The following is a 22670-nucleotide window of genomic DNA, read 5'->3' as shown; positions in this document are numbered from 1 at the left end:
GCCCCACTTGCTCACTGCAGCTCTTGCAGAGAGCCCTCCCCACTGCCCCGACCCTCCTGGCAGGGCTGGGGGCTCCCCAGGGCTGCTGCAGGTGGGGCTGAGCACAGCGCTTCAAAATTGTCGTGCTCCATGTGTCTGCCTGGCGCTTTGTTCTCTGCCTGGGTTTAGCACAGAGAAGCTTGGAGCAGGGTCCCTGTGCCAGCCCCGAGGTGGAGCAGCCCCTGGCAGGGTGCTGCTGTGCAGGGCTCCGTGCACAAGCGGTGGCAGCGAGGCGCATGCAAGGTCCCCACTGGAGTTCTGCACCCATGCAGGCAGAGCACAGCTGCAGCAAGAGCTCCTGGCAGCCGGCACATCGCAGAGACAGCAGGTGCCCAGCACGGGCTCATCGCCAACCCAAAAATCCATCCTGGGTCCCACTGGTACAGAGCCATCAGGAGAGGGGCAACTCCATAATATGTACAGTGGGGACAGGGACACTCCCCGTATTTGGGAATGCTGCAATCATCTCCCTACAAGTGTGCCCCTTCTCTGTACATGGCTTCAGCCCAGCTCCCTCCCGCAGCCCAGCACCACCCTTACTTGCTCCTGGCCTGGTCGGCGCTGGAGGAGCGGCGGTAGCTGTCTCTCCGCGTGGCTGCCCGGGGCGACACTTTGGCGCTGGCGTCTGAATCGGCGCTGTCCTCATCTCCCATGGCCTTGATGTAGCTGCCGCTGCGCATCCTCCTGCAGGGGATCTCCCCGTCCTTGCCCACCGCCGGGTACCCACTCCACTCGTCCTGCGGCACCTGGGGTTGGGGGCGAGTGTGGCTGTGCGCGGTGGCACACAACAGCCCAAGCCTAGCACCGCTCCTCTGCCCTCCCTGCCCCAAACCCAGGAGGGCAGATCCCTCCCAGCAATCCCAGCTGTGTCCCCTGCTTGCCATTTCCCACCTCATGGCCTCCCCGGCAGCCACGGCCAGGCCAAATCCCACCCATGCCAGTGTGGCTGTGCCGCTGCCACCAGGACCTTACCAGGCTGCGGTGGCACAACAGTGTCCCCAGGCCATGCAGGAGAGCAGTGGGGCCAGCACTCTGCCCTGATACCCCCTGCTGCCGCCCACCCCAGCGTTGCTTCTCTCTGTCTCCTTCCCCCAGGAAAGGGAGCGAAGAGTTAATTAGCTTTTAATTGGAAGGGAAGTGACCTAGAAGGGAGCCTGGTGATGTGATGGGACTGGCGGTGGCTCTGGGCCAGGCACAGGCGGGATAAAAGCCCAAAAGAGGGAGAGGGCAGAGGGCTGTGAGGAGCCTGCGCAGCTAGAGCTGCCTTGACCCCAACCCACGGACCAGAAGATGGCAGAGGAGCTTGGTGCCACCTGCAAGGAACCCTGCAAGGACTGAGGACAGCAGCAACCGGTGGAGCTGGCATGGCCCCACACCACCCCAAGCCACTGGAATGCAGGGACACAGCCCCAGTTCACCCCATGGCATCACCAACCGTCGTCCTGTGGGACAGCAGCGCCCATCCTGCCCGTCCCCCTCACCTGCAGGTACTGGTAGGCTCTGTCTTTGGCCTTTGTCTCCTGAAGCATCAAGGTTTTCTCCGTGCCGCTGGCGGTAGGGTAGGCTTCACGGGCTTGGCTGACGGTCATGGTGTGCCAGGCGCTCCTCTTGAGCGTCTGTCCATCCAGAGACATGGACATCCCGGCACACGCCAGGCATTTCCCTTCCCCGCCGCTCTTTAGACTCTTCAAGGTCAAGTCTCTGAAGGCACTTTCGGGAGCGTCCACGCAGTACTGGGTGCCCTGGTCCACGGCGTGCCGGCCAGACACCATGTAGCTGCTGTCGCTGTCCAGGTTGTCGTCGGAGCTCCACCAGCCCATCACCTTGGACCGGTGCCGGGAATCCGCCTTGCGATCCTTGCTCTTGCTGCGCTTCCCGTGGCGGGACTGGTGGTGGTGGTGGTGGTGATGGTGGTGGTGGTGGTGGTAGCCGTCCCCGCGGCCGTCCATCTTGGTGCCGTTGTAGTCCCGCTTGGCGGGCGCCTCCAGGGAGTGCGACTTGGCGAAGAGCTTCTGCACGGAGTGGACGAGGTGGCGGATGCGGCTGGGGCTCTCGCTGCGCGGCTCGGCGCCGCCGGCCCGCGGGTACTGCAGCGTGTGGAAGCCGTCGTGGTGCAGCGGCAGCTGCTTCTCGAACTGGTCCAGCAGCGTCGGGGGCAGGCGGTTGATCTTGCTGGTGGGGTGGGCAGTCGCCATGCATTCGTCGCAGGAGTCGTAGGGCTGCTGCTGCGCGTGGTGCATCCTCGGGAAGGTGCTGCTGGCGCTGCCGGAGGGTGGATCGCTCAGGGGACCGCACTCGCTGGCCGTGCCGGGGCTCCGCACCGGGCAGAAGGGATGCTCCAGGGAACACGGCTCGCTGGGGCTGAGGAGGTAAGGCGGGCGGCCGTCGGGGCCGTGGGGGATGTAGTCGGAGGGATGCTCGCAGTCCTCTGGGATGCAGCGGCAGCGGTGGCCGGAGGAGTGCTGTGCCTGGCTACGCTCCCCATGGTAGCCCTTCATGGTGTCAGCACCTGCCCCGTAGCCTCGGCATCCTGCAGGGCTGTCCCTGCGGGCTGACCTGTGGGGACAGGCATGGGCACACTGTCACGCTCCCATCCAGCAGCCCAAACCCCAATTCCTACGCGGGCAAAGCGTTCTGGCTACACAAGCTCAGGAAGCACCCATGGCAGGATCCAGCCCCGCTGAGTTCCCCAGCCCCACCCGGGACACTGGGGACTGCAGGGCTGCCTGAGGGGATGCGAAATCACAGGGATTTCTAAGGGAAAGCAGCAGCCTGCCTTGAAGTGTTCAAAGCAGATCCTTAGCAGACAGTGCGGGAGGACGTTTCGACATCATCAGAAACTTGTTTTCTTCCCTGGCACCAAATATTATGACGTGTTTTTCCATTAGGAAAACGGTTCTGGCTGCGTTTTCCAGCCGTTGCGATTCACAGAGCCACTAATGAGCTGAAGCGGGGGGCTGGGAGGGGCTGCGCCATGCTGACATCTCCATCCCGCCCGTCCTCCCACCACTCCACCGCGTATTGATGCCTCATATTCCCCCAGTGCCACCATCCTCCACCACCACGTGCCCACTGGCAGCGAAGACACAGAGCAAGGAAAGCCATCCCCACACTTTGCCATCCCCACACATTGCCATCCCCACACATTGCCATCCCCATGCATTCCCACCACATGCACATAGCTCTCATTTAACCATTTCTTAAGCAAAATGCAGAGCATCACATCAGCCCCCTGTGACAGTGGCCCTAGGGCTGGATCTGTCCCCACTGTGTTCCCAGATGTGGTGCGGGGCCGCAGGGACGCCCAGAGATGTGTGTCCCAAAGGGGTTTGTCTTCCTTACAGCCCCTCAAAGGCTCTGCCTTGGGTATGTCAATAAACGAGGAAATTACTTACTCTCCAGAGTAGCCTGGCTAATTAACAGGCGTCAATTAACACCCTTGTTATCATATTTAGGGAGGGTGCCGTGGGCACCCCTGTCTCTGCAATCAGGCTCAGGGAAGGTGGAGCAGTCTCCGGCCATGGTGACATGCCTGTGGACAACCCCTGGGGACAAGGGACAGTGGGGATGAGCAGCCCTGGGGGGCTACATTGAGCCCAGATGGAGCATGGGGATGGAGCAATTGGATGGGGAGCAGGAGGGAGAAAATGGGGAACCCATGGGGTGTGCTGGGACACAGAGGCTGTGCCCAAGGAGCACCAGGAGGGGACAGGCACTTGACACCTCTGAGTACAGCACGGTCCGGTGGCTGCAGGCACTGGTGGCAGCGGGGAACATCCCCCAGCCACCCCCCGGCCTCTCCCCTCGCCTTTCTTCCCATCAACAAGTCTGGATCACTTGGCCCTGCTCATCTCCCTCCCGCCCTCACAATCTCACTCCTGCTCTAACGAGGCTCCCTAATTGCTGCATCTTAAAGCGGCAGCCTGCTGGAAGAAGAAATGCCTCTGCCCTCCTGGGAGAGCTGGAACGAGGCACGGGCAAGCAGCTGTGGGGACGTGGGAACAGATGGGCAGTCAGCAGCAGGACAGAGGGATGGGTGGATGGATGGATGGATGGGTGGACGGATGGACAGACAGATGGGTAGTGGCTGCAGGTTCCCTCCCAGCCCTGCCTCCACCTCGGGCTGAGCTATCGTCTCATGTTCATCGAGGGAAGTGCTCAGCTGATGCAAATATTGCCATGGCGTTGGGAAGAAGGAGTCAAAACAGCTGAGCAGCCCGTTATTAGGAGCCAGGCAGGCTTTTGTGCTCAGGAATGGGAGGAATTAAACAAAGCAGAGTGCCGGCAAAGCACTGCCACAGCTTTCCTGCAGCCACCAGCAGTGGGATGGGGATGGGGATGGGGATGGAGCACTCCCGTGGGTCTCAGCATGGGCCATGTGCTGGGTCACTGAGTACTGCCCAGGCAGGGACCTGCAGGAGTGCTCCCATCCCCGTGTCCCATCGCAGATCCAGACAAGGGAAAAAACCCAGCACCCGTCGGAATTTTGCGCCATTTAACACCAGGGTAATTACCACCATTGGGAACCTACCGCCCACACAATTATGTGCTAGGATAAACTGGAAGAGCGTAATTACCATTACAAATAACTCACTTCTTGCCTTTATTGCATCCAAAGCCTGGAGAAACTCCCATCAGCAATTCCCCGGCCACCAACCTCCTTCTGACTTTTGCTTTTGCAGCATTTCTCCCCACCCCAGGGTCAGCAGCGGGCGGACTGGGACCCATCACCCCAGGCACTGTGGGGCTCACCCAAATTCTGCCTCCCTGCTTAATTTCCCACAGGGGCCCTTGGCAGAGGCAGTTCTGCTTCCCAGCAAGGCACGACGAGATCTCAGCCTCAGCAGTGCCGCGACGATGCCCAGGGCTGCAGGGACATGGTGCAGCTCCCACAGTGCCCAGACCCCCAGCACCCACAGTGGGAAGGGGACAGGATTGCAAACACCACTGCAACACCCAGGTCTGACACAATGTTAGAATCATAGAATCATTAAGGTTGGAAAAGACCTCTAAGATCATCAAGTCCAACCACTGACCCATTCCCACTACGCCCACAAAACCCAGCACCATCATGCCCACTGAACCACGTCCCCCAGTGCCACAAAATGAGGATTTTTCCACATTTTCAGGTCCAACCCCAAAAGCCAGCATCCCAGCACTCACTGCCCGGCGCTCAGGGGGATGCTGTCCTCACGTCCTCATGTCCTTACAGCCCGGCGTCCCCTCCAGCAGCGCGTCCCAGGGCAAAAGTTCTGCAGGGAGATGAAGCACAAAGAGGAAGAGCGAGGGTGGTTGTCCCCAAAAAGAGCCTGACCCAAATCCCTGTGGGTTTTCAGCGCCGCATCCTTCCCTCCTCCGGCCGAGGAGCCCCGCGGCCAGCACAGCCCTGCACATGTTTGGCGCAGCAACGCCCCAAACCCATCCCCAGCCACATCCTCTTATGCAATTCCCTGCCAGCGGGCGCCGGAGCTGCCCAGCAGCCGCCTCAGCACTGACTTTGATTTGCACTGGAGCCGTCCATATGCTCCACAAAGGCTCCTCCTGCCACCAGAGCGAGCAGAGTGGTTTTGTGCGGCCGCTCGCCCGGCGGAGATGCGCAGCGAGCCCGGTCCATTCTGCTTTGCAAATTAGCGACAAGTTTGCCAGCGCGGTTCCTGCTGGGGATTTTTATGGCTTGTGATGAAAGTAAGAGAGAACAAACACGCAGCTTGAGCTCCCGGCGCCGCGTGCGAGCTGGAGCCTGAAAAAAAAATAACGCTCTTCCCACTTCGGAGCTGAGCAAATTTGATCTACAGTCGTCGGATGAAAATAAATACGGAATACCGCCAGGTCGCTTCCACCGCGCCTTTCATCTATTTACTTTTTGCCCGACCAGTTGTAAGCGAGGATTGTAGAGAGCAAATATTTTATTTTATTGCTAATTAGTCCGTTATTTTATTAGGCCGTATTAGTAAAATTTACTCAACCTGAAAAAAAGAAAAAGGGGGTGGAAAAAAGAATCACCTAATTTAGTACGTAATTCTGCATCGAGTAATTATTTTCTTAAAAGTGGAATTAGCTGAAAGCAGCTCGCAGATATTTCATTAGTTGTGTCAGGCCGGAGAGAGATAGTGTAATTAGTCAGAAGTTTGTCGTTCCTGGAAGTAATTACTTCACAAAGAAGGGGAAGAGCAGCCCTGCTTGGGCGCACGGAGCCGCAGACACCTCCCATCCCCAGAGCCCCGCTGGTGGAAGAGGGCTGAGCGGGGCAGGAGCAGTGCTGGTTGCTGATGGCAGTGCAATATCCGTGATGCAGCAGTGCATGGATGGAGGAAGGTCGGTCGGGAGCTCGGAGCAGAGGGGTGGCACCAAGCAAAGCCCGGAGCGCAGGGTTTGGGGCTGTCCAAGTGGGGTGTGCTCCATGCAAGGCTCTGTGCTCCCTGCAGTGCTGGGGCTGTGCAGGCCCCGCTGGGTGCTCGGGGGGACGTTCAGAGGAGCCCTGAGAGAAGTCAACCTGGGACAGAGAGTGAGCAGGATGTAAAGATCACAGCCAACGTAATGCAATCAAGAAACCAAATTACCGGTAATGAAACAAAAAGCAGAGAGCGGAGACTGCCTGGGAAAGGATGGTGAGGGGCAGGAACCACGCGGCTATAAATAAGGGATGAGGATATTTTTTAAAAAGTCATGAAGGACAAATATCAGCTGAAGAACTGCAGATGTGAGCAGTGCCAGCGCCAGCCATCGGGGCCGGACACGCGGAGCCAGCGCTCAGCCCGGCCCAGGACAGCACCGCTGGAGCTGCCCATGTCCACGTGGTGCCACGAAGCGCAGGAGCTGCTCCGGCCCCGTGCACAGCTCAGCATCCCCGGGGTGACCCCGACTGGGCGACCCCAAGGAGCGGCACCGAGCACTGTGCTTCCCAACCGACCCGCTCCCAGTGCTGAGGACAGGTCGTTTGATGGGAACCGTTGATTAAGCACATGATTAGTTTTGGCACCGGCACCGGTTGCCTGACAGCTCCTTCTCCCAGCGCTGGGGAGAGTGAGCGCGCAAGGTACTGCCTCTGCTGATGCAGCGGTTGGTGGGATGAAAAATCCTGCAATGCAGCACTGCTTCTTAATGAGCCATTTGTCTTTGAGGCTTCTTGACTCATTACCATGCCGGGAGAGGGATGGGAGTTGCCCCAAGTCCCCATCTGAGCAATTACTCCTTGAGCAGAGCGAGGAAATACTGCTGTGCCGTGCCCCAGCTGCCGGGGATCCCCACCGCCGCTGCCGGCTGCTGCCACCGGTGCCGGGGGGAGCGGATCACCAGGTCCCCACCAATGCCATGTGCCATCGCTGGAGCCCTGGGGCAGCTGGCAGGCTCGTGCTGGGGCCGGAGCATCCCGGTGCAGAGGAGGGAGCTCAGCAGAGCCCCAGTTTGTGAGCGAGCTGCTTCACAGGCAGCAAAACCCTTAGAAATGGGAGCAGATGAGGCTGGCAGGAAGAAGACAGCTGCAGTGAGCACCCCATGGGGACACTGGGAGCCGCCGCACACACAGGAGGGGACAGACAGGGCCAGGGGACAACCCTGGTCCCCAGTGGGGACATCTCGAGGCCACGCAGCTCCACGCAGTGGATTATCCAACGGTACCAGCACAGCACCCACAGGGTGTCAGGATGAGTGAGTAATTAAGGATGAGTGAGTAATTAGGACAGGGGCAGCTGGGGAGGGAACGCACCTGGACAGCGAAGCGGTGCGTGGTGGTGCTCCCGCAGCTCAGCCCTCCTTTCACCGTACAGCAGAAGGATGCGCCTTCCCAGGCCACCAGCACCGCCCTTCGGTGCCACCAACAAACCAATGGCACGGGACTCCCACCAGCACCAACACGTGCCCATCGCTGCTAATGCCCACAGAGAGCTTTGCTCCCACAGCCCGGCAGGACAGAGAGCCAACGTGCCCGATGTTCACCCGCAGCAAAGGGAGGGACATGATGGATGTGCCCCCAGACCGCACGCTGCCCCAGCCCAGTGCCCTCGGAAGGCTGAGTCCCATGGCCCTCCTGCACTGGGGGCCCTTTCCAGGGACGTGAATATGGGGAACCACACGGTGTGCAGCGGAGCCACTTGAACTCCAGCAGCTCCATTCCACCTACAGTGCAACCCATCCCGTTTCCAGCACAGGGAAGTGCTGCGCCTGCTTCAAAGCCACTTATCTCCCCGGCCACGCGGTGTAATGACTTAAGCTGGGGATCGCTTCAAAGCTGCTTTCGCGAGCTCAGGGCACGCAGCCGTGCCAAGGGGCTGCTCCCTGGTCTGCTTCCCCCAGCACGTGCCATCCCCTGCCCCGACCTCAAATCCCGCCCAAAAATACCTACTAATTTTGCAGCACCAGCCCTGTTCTGCGGCTCACGATGCAAGCAGGCCCTGAAAACGTGCAATGACAATCCTGCTGTCCCCACCAGAGGACACCCTATGCCACCACACCCCATTGCCAGCTGCAGCCCCACAGTGGGGATGAGGGCTGGACGGGCACAGCGAGCCCCAGCCAGCACACAGCACCACTCACCAGCGAGGACCTGAACTGCCGCTTTAATCGATGGGCTTAATTTGCAAAGCTGATGAAAACCTAAATATTTAAATACATAATTCTGCACAATGCTCTTAGCGTGGGGGCAGAGCGCGCGGGTGGGGGGGACATGAGCACTGGGCGCAGCACAGCCCTGTGCCAAGAGGGGCACGGCACAGATGGGGGGACTCCATTGGGACTGGTGTCCCCATTACACGCAGCATGGGGGTGGCATGGGGCTGGGCTGGGCTGTGCATGGGGTGCTCAGCTCACCCTGCATCCTGCTCTGCCCCAGCCCCCGAGCATCCCACTGCTGCTGAGGGAAGGGGAGTGCAGCGTGAGATAGGGAGCTGCAAAGGGCAGCACGAGGGGCCCGCGGAGATTACACCCCTGAGAGTCCTGCGACAAGAGCTTAGAGATAAAAGAGATTTACAGGATTTACCAGCAATACAAATTGCATATTTAATTTTAGCTGCGGGGGACTGAGCCCTAGCAGCACATGGAGGTGCGCGGTGCCACGGGGCACAGCCGCCAGGTGGTTCCCCAGGGATCGCCCCGATGACATGCACACACAGCCCTGGTGCTGGGGGTGCTCCCGGGTACCTCCTGACCCCCGGCACAATGCTTGTGTGCCAGCTCAGAGGTGACACTTGGCTGCCTCTTGCTTTGCCATGCTCCCTTTCATCCCTGATGAAGCTGTCCCTGGAGGAGGCTGTTTGCCATCCAGGGCACAGTGACCGGGGCTGGGGACAGGATCAAGGGACAAGCACCCAATGGAGTGGGATGGAGAAGCCCTAAAGAGGACTGGGACCCCTCTGCAAAGCAGGATCAAGGTCGGGGTCCAGGTACACAGCCCCTGTGGCCCTGGGGACAGTCGGTGGCCCCAGCACAGGGTCCCCATGGTGCCACACGGTGAATACATCCTTCCTCCCCACTCAGTGGGTGCGCAGAGTGGCGCAGGGACACGAGAGAAGGAAGGACGGTGGAAGATGAATGGGGGAGTCGAGAGGCTAATGGCATTGTCTGGAAAGTAGGTCGTGTGCTGAGCAAAAAGATATTTATATCAAGGCTCATTCCCCCGCAGAAGCTCTGAGCTGGGCACAGGCAGCACCACGAGCCCACAGCCCCGTGCACCCTGCGGCATCCCCTGCCCCAGCCCCAGGCCCATGGGGTTGGCACTCACAGGGGTCCCGGATGGGATCCCGCAGGCTGTGCTGCAGCACAGGGTGGAAATTAGGGGTGTAAAATGATCCCAAGTGGGATCCGCTCCTTTTGCTGAGCTGGCTGATGGCAGCTGGTGTTGCACAGGGTTATTTCTTATGTTGCCTTTGCAGAGGTGGAACTGCACCCTGATGCTCCCCACCAGGCAGACACCATGGTGTCCCCATGGGCTGTGCCACCTCTGTCCTGAGCTGCAGCCAGGGCTCAGCCTGGTGTCCAACCCCGGCCACGTCCCTTTGTGCTGGGGGAGAAGTCGTGTGCACCACACACAGCCCCAGGTCCCTCCTTCCCATGAAAGCAGGGCACTGTCCCAGTGCACCCGCTGGAGCTGGGCACTGCCAGAGGTCTTGCTGCTGGGCACAGGGATGTGGCCCCCACTCACCCATCCCCATCCCACACTCGGGCACCTTTGATCTGTGGGGCTGGCGCAGGAGCGGGTCCATTTCCCATAATAGCTGCATCGGCTGAATTTACAGCCTTGCTCCAAGTTATTAATAATAATGGCCTCCCTCTTAAGTAGGGCTTTTCATCTGTCTCAAAGCCCTTTCCAGAGGACGTCTGCAGCATTATCACCATTTTATTAGTGTTTCAGTGGGCAGCAGATGAGATGGAGAGAAGGGATGCGCCCAGTGCCCCGGGGGCCCTGGGGAAGGGGACCCTGGAACAGCCCATAGGGCAGCGGGGACCAAACGTCCCTTGGCCACCACGTGCAGAGCCGCTGCAGTGATTTACACGGGTGGTGAGCCCGGGTCCCACTGCATGGATAAATCCACATCGGGCAGCGATAAAACAGTGTCACCTCCTCGGTAATCCACAGCGTGGTGACAAATAGAGGACCAAGGCACTGGCAGGAGGCTCCAGTGTTGGCATGAATAAATCCCAACCCCACGGCAGTGGGGCTGGGGTGAAGCCTGGGGTGTAAATCCAGCACCCTGAGCACAAGGCACCCACAGGTGACACATGGCACAGGGCGCACAGGGCATGGCCGTGTCCCCATCCCTGCGAGCGCAAAGATCTTGGCACATGGGACCCATGGCAGCCACATGGGACAGGGGACATTCCCATGGCCCTGTGTGTCCCCATGGCCCTGCATATCCCCATCACCCCACGTGTCCCCACGGCCCCACAAAGGGCAGCACCGCTCCCGCACACCTCTCCCCACAAATCGCACTGGGGCTCCATGGGCAGATTTATTTCCCTCTAAAAGTGCTTTGATCTCAAGTTATTTTTTGTTTACTAGCAACAAGGTATTGTAAATACATCTTTGCCGATAATTATAGAGTCTGGGCGCACACCTTAATCTCCATAAAATATCAGATGCTACAATTTGCCTGATTTAATGAGATTGGAGGCAGATAAGCCGCTGAAGTAAGCTGTAAACTTGGAGGGGAGGAGGAAAACGATTGCAAATGCTCTATAACGCCCTCCTCCTCCTCCTCCTCCTCCCCCCGGTGCCGTGCCCAGACCCACAGCCCTGGCACTGCCCACCCCTCACCACCCGCAGCAGCTCCCAGGCAGCGCCTGGGCCGCGTGCAGCGGTTTCACGCAGCGATGGGCATTTAGGGCAAACGGTGCTTTTATACCATTTACCTCATTAAAACTCCAAAAGCTCAGAGCGGCGCTGAGGCCGTGTGCCACGTGCTGATGGAGGTGCGAGGACAGGGCAGCGGGGAGGGGGCGGCTGCCGCTGTCCCCATGTGCACCAGTTTACCCAAAGGAAGGGGCGTGCAGGAACACGGCACGGCCATGTCTGCCAGGGCTTGGGGTGGTGTGTGGGCATGCACACGTGTGTGTGGGCACATGCAGGGGTGCAGGGCACGGTTGTGATGCCCGGGAGGTGAGCATGCTGGCACCCTGTGCTGCGCAAGCACGCATGTGCATGCAGGTGCAATTGTGTGCATTGCAGGTGCATGCATGTGCAATTGGGTGCGTGCATTCCTGGCACCACTGCTCACACCAAGCACAAGGTGGGAGCTTGTTGGGGTCTGTGTCAGAGCATCCAGGGAGGGGCCCTGGCCTGCAGAAGCTGTGCACTGCTCTGCCACCCCTCGCCCCTCCCCAAAGGGGGACCCGTGAGCGCAGCGCTCTGTGTGTCCGGGCGGGGGTCCCCCCCCTGCAGCGCGGGGGGGCTGCCTGGCAAGCAGCAGGCTCTGCTCCGTAACGAGCACCACCGTTTCCACAGCAACCTTAAAGGCCTACAGCTGCCGCCTCGCTAACGAACCTGCGCCGGTGGCATTCCCAGGGCATGCTGAGCCCCGGCCCATTGCCCATCACTGCAGCCTTGGGCTGGGGCACCCCCTCCCCACACCCAACTGCCCCCACCCACCTTCTCCCCACCCCACGCCCCTCTGCACGCAGCCCTCGGGGCACAGCGGGACCCCCTCCCACCCATTGGGATGGGCACCCAAAATGCCCCCACCGCCATCCGGAGGGCACCACGACTCACAGATGTCAGCCTGATGGGTTAATTAATTCCCTTCTTCTTCAGGCTGTTATCAGATGGGATACGACGTCACCTGAGACTGCTAATTGGGCTAATTATTCCAGGTTCAGGTTTTGAATAATTAGTTACCGTTGTCTCCAGCCTTATTTCCACGATTCTTCACAAAGGTCAGGTGGTACTGCCAGCTCCCAAAGTGCCAACAGGGGCGGGGGGCTGCAGTGGGGACACACAGAGCCCCCAAGGCTGTCTGGGGACAGCAGCCACAGGGACAGCACCTGAAGCTGTCCCCATGCTCCAGCGCTCGCTCCGGAGCTGGCAGAAGGGTGACATCCCCGTCTGGTTGGGGACAGAAGGACCCACCCAAGGCACACCGTGCTGCCTCCCCCCCACTCCGCTATTATTAGCCCTTGCTATCCTCCCTGGGAGCCATTTGCATATTTGATTGCAACTCCGAGGCGGGGCAGGGCCCTTCAATCAGCCGCTCCCGCAGCCTCATTTGCATGGTGTGACATTTTGTGCCCGGAGCGCTGACACTGTCACGGTGAGCAGGGAACCGGTGTGGAGGTGGCACAGCGTCCCCCAGCCCCAGGCACGCCACGTCGGACAGGGCCCTCACCTGGGGACCAAAGCACCTCTCCGGGCCCCCAAAACAGATGGAGCTTTGGGTGTCTGGTGTCCCCAGGTGGCCCTGCCACACTTTCCAGCCCAACTCGCGCCCCATCCCCGTCCAACCTGCCCAGCAGGTAATTAGTAGCGGGAGCACAGGGTGTGGGTGTCGGCACATCGGCGCTGGCTGCCCATCCTGCCAGCCCGGCTGGAGCTGCTGCGCATCAAAGAGCAGCAGCAGGCGGGGACCTGACGTCCCCGTGGAGGTGGGGGGGCTCCTGAGCCTCAGCGCACCCTCAGGAAGGACACACGGACACGCCGTGGGTTGTCCCGTTTTGGCCACGCAGCGTTGGATCAGATGGGTGTGCAGCTCGGCCACACCGGGCACAGCACCACGGACAGCTCCTGGCCACCACCAAGCCACCGCACGGCCACCGCCACTGATGGCCACTGCCAGAGCAGCACCAAGCCACGGAGATGTCACCACCAGGCCACAACCAAGCCACCACTACGGCCACCACATCACCTGCAGCCCCATCGCAGCCTGCAGCCCCCAGCCCCCAGCAGCCCCTCTTGCACCCCAGGCCACGGAGGCTCCAGGTGGCTGCGGGTGGAGCTGGTTGGCCCCAGGGCCCCGGGCACTCGGGTTGGACCGGCACAGGCACTGCCACAGGCCATGTCCCGGGACACCCTCGTCTCGGCATCACAGGGTGCATGCTCAGCAAGAGAAAACAACCCGGGGTGAGGGGTAGGACTGAGCCTGAGGATGGCGGGGATCAAGAGAGAGCTCTGCTGCATCCCTCCCTCCTGCCTCGGTTTCCCTTCCCGGATCACACACCAGAGGTACAGGCATGGTGGCAGGGGAAAGCCGCACAGAGGGACGTGGCTGCCATTGAGAGGAGTGAAGCGGAGACAGGCAGGGCTCGAGGTGCAGCTGTCGGCACCGGCTGTGCTGCTCGTGGCAGCGGGGCCGTCTGGCGGGCGGGCAGGCGCAGGGCTCCCGGCTCCATGCATGGAACCAGAGCACATGGCAGAGCACAGCCCTATCACCCAGACACAGGAATCTGCCGGTGGAGCAGGAAAACCCCTTCGGGATGCAACGTGCGGGCAAACACATCCCCTGCCCAACACACATTGGGCCGCCCACTCTCACGGCACCTCCGAACGTGCAGCACAGCCTCACACACATGCAGCCCGCTCCCTCCTGCCCTGCCCCACCAACAGCACAGCATGAGGACACCCAGCGCAACGTGGCACAGAGAGGGCTCACCTGAACCAATGTCTTCATGGAGAGCACCGTGATTGCAGGGGGGAGCGCACCATGTGCCCACGGGTATGCTCAGCGCACGGCCCCAACACGCACAGCCCCAGCACAGCCCAGGGCTGCAGGGGAAGGGAGGGAGGAGAGAGCCCTGGGAGAACCCGGCTTGTCTGGGTGAGGGCTGGCTGGGAGCCACGCGCTGCACACCAAGGTGAGCTGCTTCCAGCAAAGGGGATTTGGCCAGGAAAGGGTTAGGAGCAGCGCTGCAGGGGTGTGGGCTCCCGCTCAGCACCCAGACCCAGCACCCCATCCTCCTTCCCCACACCCCACTCACCAATCCCAGCCGCTAAGCCACCAAGTTGCCCATCCTCTCTCGGTGGGAACCGGCAGATGGAAGCACCGTGGCGGCCCGGTTCGCTCTCCTCCTGCAGAACCCCTTTGGGCTGCCCATGCCGCGGTGAGGCCCGAGGTGTCCCCAGGGTCACAGCCACCCGGAGCAGCGTGGTGGCCACGCTCCCAGCCAGCACCGGCACCTCCGAGCGCAGTCGGCGTCTCCGCGCTGGGGACACACCCCCACCACCCCCGCACTCGGCCACGCGCCCGGCAAGGGCTGCCCTCCCCCGCACACCCCCGCGCTGAGCATCACTGCGCAGTGACAGACGGACACACGGCCCCGTGTGCACGGACGGACGGATGGAGGCATGGCCACGCGTGCACCGCTGCATCGCTGTGCACCGAGATGGACACGCAGCGGTGTGCACCCAGCTGCTCCCGCACCGCTGCGCACCCCCTGCATCGCATTGCCCCCACAGTGCTGCACCTGCACCCCCTGCACCCCCGCACACCGCAGCAGTACCCCACACACCCCAGCCTTACCACAGTCCCCGGCTTTACCCCGCACCCCCCAGCACCCCCGCACTTCCCACACGCAGCCCTCGCCCCCGCCAGCCCCCCCCACACACCCACACCTCCCCAGCCCACCTGCACCACCCCTCTCCCACCACCCCCAGGGAGCTCTGAGCAGAGCGTGCTGTGACACATCGACGCTGCCCACCACTCCTCCGTCTCACCCTGACCGCGGCCGCATCGCAGACCCACACCATCTCCCCACCAAGGACCGACTCAGCATCCCCCAGCAGAGGGTCCCAGCCCCAGCGCAGCACCGGCGATGGGTACCACCACCGGGATTCGGTACCTCCAGCTTCCCGACGCGGCACCCCCGCACTCCCACGGCCCGGCTGTTCTCCAGCTCCGCTCTGCCCACCGCAAACTTCGGCTGCTTCCAGCCCCAGCGGCTCCAGCTCGCCGATCTGCGGGGTTAAGGCCGAGCAGCCCCTCGGTGAGCACCGAGCGCTGGCAGCCGCGCCGCAAACATCTGCTCTTCCAGCGGCCCCATGATTCACCGGTTATTAATTGGGGTTTGGCAGCGCCAGGATGTGTTTGCATCCCCTGGCTCCGCTCAAAGCCACAACTCGCTGCTGACAGGCGGTGGGTGCCAGAGAAGGAGCCAAGAGCAGCAATGCACCGGGCGCAGCGGAGCCGGGCCAGGACGGGCACGCGGTGCTGGGCACAGGAGCGGTGCAGCGCTGCCATCGGTGCCAGCAGCAGTGCCAGGAGCCCAGCGCCGCTCCTGGGGCTGCAGGTGGTGGTGGGGAGGCACTGCCTCGGCTCCCACTCTTGGCAGCGTCCCTGGGTGCTGTCGGTGCGTCCTTGCGAGTCCCCTGCTGCAAACAGCACTTTGTTTGTGTAGGGTCTCCCGGATGCTCCCATGAGCAGCGCTGAGCTGCTCAGGCATCGAGAACTGCAGAGCTCGGGCGGCATCAGACAAAGGCTTTGAAAAGCCTCCTCCAAAGAGAGCCAAGAGAAATATGAATTCAGAAGCTGATTAGAAACCATGTCATGGCTCGTTCCAACTCCAGCATTTGGGGAGGAGTGAGCTGGCGGGGGGGTGGGGGGAAACGTGCAAAATCTAATTGGGATTTAGGGAAGGCTTTAGGCACAGGGAGATGCTGGAGCACATCTGCTTGCAGGGCGGGGGACACCACAGCACCCCCGGTCCCGCGGAAAGCACAAATTAATTCTCTTTAATCTGATGGGCACCGGCCCTGCTGCCACGTGCGGCTGCCACAGCTGGCAGCGAGCAGCCCGGCCCCACTGCGCTGTGCCCTCATCGTCAACACCGGGTCTGCAGAGCCCCAAGGCCGCTCCGATGGGCACTGTGCAGGTCCACCACCCCGGGCACCGCTCCGCGTGCTCCCATCCCATTGCCTTCCCCATGCTGCGGGCTGTGCGAGGGATGCGCCGTCCGCCTCCATCCACCCATTGCCGGGACCCATCCACCTGTGCATCCCGGCCCCCCCGCCTGCAGCACGTCTGCTGCTATTCTTAGCTCCCGGCCCTGCGCTCTCCCAGGCGATGGCACCGTATATTACTATTATTACTCGCTGCCAACGGCTCGGAGCAGGCAGCCAGGATCGTGGTGGGGCTTCCACACCCCTGTTGACCTGTCATTCGGTCCCTGCCGGGGTTTGGGCCTCTACGTTCTATTTCGGGAAATCCAATTTTATGGTCAGAAGGAGCACACGCCACGCATTCTGCTCCCAAGCCGAATCCAGGCCCTTCGCATCGCTCTCCTCCGGATTTTAGCTTCGTCCATGATGGAAACAAGGGCCAAGAGTCACCTTTGGCTCCAGATCCCAGTTTCTGCCTCGGTGGGATCCAGGGTTTCAGCTCAGCAGATCAAAGAGAGGCGAGCGCCTGCAAAACCTGGAGCTGGAGCCCCACCGCAGCGCAGCACATGGGCACCGAACCCACGGGGCCGGATCCTGTCCACATGGGTGGGTACAGCCACGGGGACCCCACGCATGGGCTCTGCCCCGAGCTGCCAATGGGGAGGGAGAGGAGAAGCCCCCCTGCACCACATCACCCCTTGCCCTCCCCTCTAAAATCTGCCACCAGTGGGGTATTGCGGCCCAGAATAATGCTGCCCCCCAACTGGGAAGCTCTGCACTTTGATGGTGATTTTCTCCCCCCAGCCCTGCCAGCGCTTGACACAACACTTTGGATGAGGGATGCCATGCCTCATGCCCAGCTCCTGGCGGCAGTGCCCGCAGCCGCGTGTCCTCGAAGGCCGCGTGCGGAGGATGCTCAGAGCTGGGAGGAGAGGGACTGAGATAGACAGGAAATGACATCCATTTCCTAAAGGGGAATCTGCGCTGCCGGCCCAATCCTGCCCCCATTTACACTGGGGGAGGCCTTCAGCTCTTGGCCTGGGCTCCAGTGGGGGCTGCTGCTGCCCACACACAGCTCCGGCCCCTCCTGTACATTTGGGGCTTCGTACTCAGCCCCAGGAGGGGGGGTGACACACGGGGCTGAGTGTCACAGGATGGGAAAGGCAACCAATCCCAGCATCAACTCGCTCTGCAGGTTTGGCACAGGGTGGAGGGACAAAATCTGATCACCCAGGGGAAGGAAGGTGATGAAAGGAGAGAGGCACCCAGATCCCATCCCCTATAAACCCCCACTGCGGGGCCGGGTTGGACCACAAAGCCTGGACCTGTGCTGAGAGCCTCAGCCCCTCGGCAGCCCCCAGCCTGCACCCACCTGGTGGGACACGGCTGTTACACAGCCCCAGAGCCCTCGTGCTGCCAGCTCCAGGACTGCCGAGAAATGAGACCCCCAGGCTGGGGGAGAGGGAGGGGGCTGGGCCTGTCCAAACCCTCTCTGAGCCCTGGGAACCAGGTGAGCACCGGGACCACGTCCAAGGGATGGCTGCAGCGATGGCACAGCCTCCCGTGCCCCGGGGGTGGCTGACGCTGGATGCTCCATCCCTGCCCTTCCCATCGCAGCCCCCACGCAGCAGCACCGAGCGGCCCTCGGGTGGGCACCGAGCACCCCACTGCGGTGCCTGGGAACACCCCGACCCACCCGGCAGCCCCCAGCTCCGTTCCAGCCCCAGCGCAGCCCCAACGCGTTCCCCGACCCCGCAGCTGCGCTGACATCGTCCCCCGCGGGATACCGCGCAGGGAGCGGCTGCGGGAAGAGAACGGGAGGAGAGGCACGGGGCCGCCGGGAGAACCGCGAGCATCCCCCGGCCGTGTCCCGCCCCGGGCACCAACCCCGGACAGCCGCCCCGGGCACCAACCCCATACCCCTCCGCAACCACCCGGTGCCCACCCGGTACCCCCGGAGCTCCGCGCCCGCCGCCCTTACCGCTCTCCGCCGCCTACATCCCGCGGCCGGTGCGGGGCGGCCCCCCGACGGCCCGGCGCTGCGGGGCTGGACACGGCTCGGCCCGGTTCGGTTCGGTTCGGTCCGGCTCGGCACGGCTCGGCTGAGCTCGGCTCGGCCCGGGCCGGCGCCCCGCGCGTGGGAGCGCGGCGGGAGGCAGCATGCGAGTGGCGGCGGCCCCGCAGTGCAGCGCGGAGCGGAGCGCGGCCGCCGAGGCGCAGCCAAGACGCGGCGGTGGATTTTCCCCGGGAATCAGAGCGGGAGGCGGCGGCGGCGGCGGCGCAAAGATGGCTCCGGTGCGGCTCTGCCGCCGCCTCCCGGCGCCCCGCGACCCCCGCTCCGGTGCGGCTCAGCCAGACCGGGAGGGGGAACCCGCGGGGCCGCGCGCGGGGACGGGCAGCTGCGCGCTGCGGGGGTCCCTCCCACCCGTGGGCTTCCCCCCCGGCACCCCCCCCTTTGCCCTCCCGGGAAGCCCCGAGGGGCTCAGCCCGCCCCTCAACCCCCCGCCCAGTGCCGGCAGTAGCCGCCCTCTCGCAAGAGGCCTTCGTGCCGGGCGCTGTAATTTGCTAATAATAATAATTACAGCACGCGCGGGGGACAAGTGCAGCGGAACAATGAGGCGGGGAGCGCTGCGCAGCGCACGGTGGCGGCGGTGGCACAGCGGCACGTGCCCGGCCCTGACCCCAAAGCCACCCACCAGTCTGGGCGTGGGGCAATGGCTCGAGCTCCTGGAGCTGTTTTTGAGGGCATTTTTGTCCTTAAATTGGATTTTTAAGCAGCCGCATCCCAGTGCCCTGTGCCCACGTCCCAGCGCTGCGGTCCTTTAGGCAGGCCGCTGTCACCACGTGGGTTGTCACAGCATCCCGGGACGCTGCTCTGCAGTGGCCCCATCGCGTCCCACCGCACTGAAGAAGGTCCCTGGGAGCCGTGGTTCGCTCGCACAGCCCCCAGCCTGCAGATGATCGTCCCCAGCCCCCCCGCACGAGCCCCCGGCCTTCGGGCACCGCCTCCAGGCGCACAGCTCCCGGTGCACGTGGGGATCAGCAGCGCCCTGCCCACCTCCCCACGAAGTTAAATCAAACGAGCCGAATTTCACGCGTGCTCCGCAAAGCGAGTAACGGGGCGGCCGTCGCGGCTGGGTCACGGCACGGCGTGGGGCACGAGCACGGGTGGGCTGCGCTGAGACGCGGCACCGCGGCGTGCGGAGCTGCTCCGTGGCCGTGGGCAGAGCGTGGCACCCAGCGGCACCCCGGCCCCGTGCCGATGCTCCTGCCCCGGTTTGCGGCACGTGGAGAGCCCCCGCCGCAGTGCCCACGTACCTGCGGGCGCAGCCCCTCCGCCCGTGGGAGCATCCCCAGAGGGGTGTGCGAGACACGGGGAGCAAGGCGCAGGTTTTAGGGTTGCCGGGGGCACGGGTGGGGTCTGAGGCCACGCGGTAGCAGCAGGATCCCAAGCAGCCCCTCTTCCCCCCGCCCGCTGCCTCTACGTCCTCCCAAAGCACCGAGCGCGCCGAGAGCCTTGCTGGGGAGCTGAGACCCCCAGGTGTGGGGCAGCCCGCGCCCTCGTCTCCCCCCAACCCCTCCACCATCCCCCCCGGAGCCCACCGCTCACGTTCGCACGGTGTCGGGGACGCGGGGCTGAGGCAGCGGCGGAACGAGACGGGGCTGGAAAACACCATCTGCCGCCCCCGCACCGCCCACGGCCCCGCGCCGCCTCTGCCGCCCCCGCCGAGCGCGAGGGCTCCCCGGGGAGAGACGGCGCGGGGGGGGGGGGGGGGGGGGGGGGGGGCGGGGGGGGGGGGGGGGGGGGGGGGGGGGGGGAGGGGTGGCGAGGCCCGCGGCTGGGGCGGGGGATGCGGGGCAGGGTGGGAACCGGGGAGGCCGGGGCTATCCCTGCCCGGCTGCGTCCCGGCGCTCGGCGCTCAGCGCCGGCAAAGAGACGCGGGCAGCTGTCGGCTCATTCATTTTTAATCCCGGCAGTGGCGCGGTGCCGGGGCACGGAGCGGGACGGGGCTGCGGCCCCACTCAAACCGGTGCAGCGCGTTCGGTGGGTGCACATCCCCACGGGAGAGGGACTCCCAGGAGGGGACGGAACCCCCCCGGACGTCGCTCCCCGTCCCGTCCCACCCGCGGGGGGCGGCACCTCCGTGCCGCGAGTAAGTGAGAAGGGAACGGCGTGCCCACGCTGCGCGGGGATGTGCTGAGAGCACCACGGGGGCGGACGGAGGGGGTGGTGCGAGGTGAGAGCCCCCCCCGCTGCTCCCCCGGACCCGAGCTCCGCAGACCCCCGGCCCTACGAGGAGGCGAAGGAGGTGGCGCGGCCGCCGGGAGCCGACCCACTGGGGGCCGGTGGGGTCAGCGGGAGGCAGCGGGCGGCCGAGCGCAGCGTCCGTCCCAGGTCAGCGCGGAAGCGTTGGATGCAGAAGCAGTAGACGAGGGGGTCGAGGCAGCTGTTGAGGCTGAGCAGGGCCACGCTCAGCGCGTGCAGCACATCCAGGGCGGCCGGGGGCCCGCAGGGCGGCGTGGGGGGCCGGCTGCCCACCCACGGGGCCAGCGTCAGGTGGTAGGGGGCCACGCAGACCGCGAACACCAGCAGCATCCCCAGCACCATGGCGCGGGCCTGCTGCCGGTGCGAGCCCGGGGAGGCGACGGCGGCGGCGGCGGACAGCGAGCGGGCGATGGAGGTGTAAGCGCCCAGCACCACCAGGAAGGCGACGGCGAAGAAAGCCACCATGGCGTAGGCGTAGGCCCGCTGCCGCGCGTGCTGCTCGAAGCAGGCCGTGGCCCCGGCGCGTGCCGGCGAGGTTTGCCGGGCGGTGAGGGCGGGCGCGGCGCAGCCCAGGCCCAGCAGCCAGGCCAGGCCGCACGCCATCGCCGCCCCACGGCGCCCAGCCAGCGGCAGCGCCCGCAGCGCCCGCACCGCGCAGAGCCGGTTGACGCTGATGAGCGCCATGAAGGTGACGGCGCTGTAGGTGGCCAGGTAGTAGGCGGCCCCGGCCAGGCGGCACGCGGCCTCCGGCAGCAGCCAGTCCCCACCGGCCAGGTAATAGGGGATCCAGAGGGGCAGCGTGAGGTTGAAGAGGATGTCGGCCAGCGTCAGGTTGATGAGGTAGATGCGCACGGCCTTGCGCACCTTGCCACGCTGCAGGAAGACCAGCAGGGCCGCCAGGTTGCCCGGCAGCCCCACGCACAGCACCAGGCAGTACACGATGGGCAGCAGCACGAACTGCACCGGGTCGCTGGGCACGCACGTGGCTGGCGCCGAGACGTTCATCCCAGGGTCCTGCAGAGACAGAATGCAGCACAGGGCTTGGCCCGGCTCCATAGAGACGCTCTCCCTCCTCCCCCCCAGGCCCCTATCTACGCAGCCTGCACGGCGCACTCTGAGAGCAGCAGGCACAGCTGCACCGTGGCCATGGGGCAGAGCTGCAGAGGGCGGCACCCGGAGGTGCTGAGTTGGCTCCAGCTCGCTGCTGTGGGGCGTAACGCTGCCATCGCTGGGGGCACGCAGACCCCCCCTGCTCTGCCGTGCCCCCATCGCCCCACATCCCACTCAGAAGTCAGCATACATGGGAGCACACAATGGGGAGGGGTCACAGCACAGAGCAGCCCTGCAGGGCTTTCCCAGTGCAGTGCACCCACGGACTCATCGCACCGCTGTTCTCCAGCTCTGGGCATGGAAAACCTCTCTCTGTTGTAATCCCCACAGCACAGGGCTGCAGCAGTTTCACCTCTCATCACAGCTGCCCACACCTCGGTGCTGGCTCTGAGTCACCCAGCAGGCGGCTCCCAGCACAGCAGGGCCAGATTCGGTGCAGCATCCATCACTGTACCGAGGCAGGGCTCATCCAGTGGGCTCGAGCTGCCTTGCAGACCCCCAGCTCCCTTAACGCTCCCCGTTTCCTTTTCCTGGCAAACAGGGTATGCACCCGCCCAGCCCTGCGCATGCTGCACCCCATACCCAGGGCATCGTCCCAGGCTCCATCCCATCCCTGCTCAGCAGGATGCTGCAGCCGCACCGAGCTGGTTGCTTACCACGCGTCCCCTCCAGCTGCTCCGAGCTGTCTGGCAGAGCCGGGCTGCAGGGAGCTTTAAATGCTGCCCATGGGCTGGGGGTGCTTAATTTCCAGCCCCCAGCCTATAGGGGTGAGTGCAGCCGGAGAGGGGAGGCACCTGCGTGTGTTTGTAATGGGGGAGGCCACGCTGGAGCCATGCTAAGACCCCCGCGCCAGCGTGGGCTGGGGAGGATGGGGGCACGGGACAGCCTGGGGGAAGAGTTTAGGGGGGCACAGGTTCAGGTGATGGAGGAGCAGCTGGTGTGGGGCCGCAGGAGAGGATG

At 63.7% G+C, this 22670-nt stretch overlaps 2 protein-coding genes across 2 annotated transcripts in view; both read right to left on the bottom strand.

Moving 5' to 3' along the window:
• The window catches only part of DLGAP3 (DLG associated protein 3), a 39606-nt gene that overhangs the window by 5773 nt on the left and 11163 nt on the right, over positions 1-22670 (bottom strand). The window contains exons 3-5 of the mRNA XM_021375499.1: positions 5203-5291; positions 1521-2595; positions 580-785 (exon numbers count right to left, since the gene is read on the bottom strand). Coding sequence (XP_021231174.1) covers positions 580-785; positions 1521-2537 — 1223 coding nt within the window. The 5' untranslated portion in view covers positions 2538-2595; positions 5203-5291. The remainder of the gene's footprint in view (positions 1-579; positions 786-1520; positions 2596-5202; positions 5292-22670) is intronic.
• LOC110387401 (platelet-activating factor receptor-like) lies at positions 20625-22494 on the bottom strand. The gene has a single exon (XM_021375511.1). It carries the CDS (start codon positions 21867-21869, stop codon positions 20625-20627), a length of 1245 nt encoding a protein of 414 aa, XP_021231186.1. The 5' UTR covers positions 21870-22494.

Source organism: Numida meleagris, chromosome 22, assembly GCF_002078875.1.
Source record: "Numida meleagris isolate 19003 breed g44 Domestic line chromosome 22, NumMel1.0, whole genome shotgun sequence".
Classification (NCBI taxonomy): domain Eukaryota; kingdom Metazoa; phylum Chordata; class Aves; order Galliformes; family Numididae; genus Numida; species Numida meleagris.
Note: the sequence above shows the minus strand (reverse complement) of the source record. Positions and strands in the feature narration are given on the sequence as shown.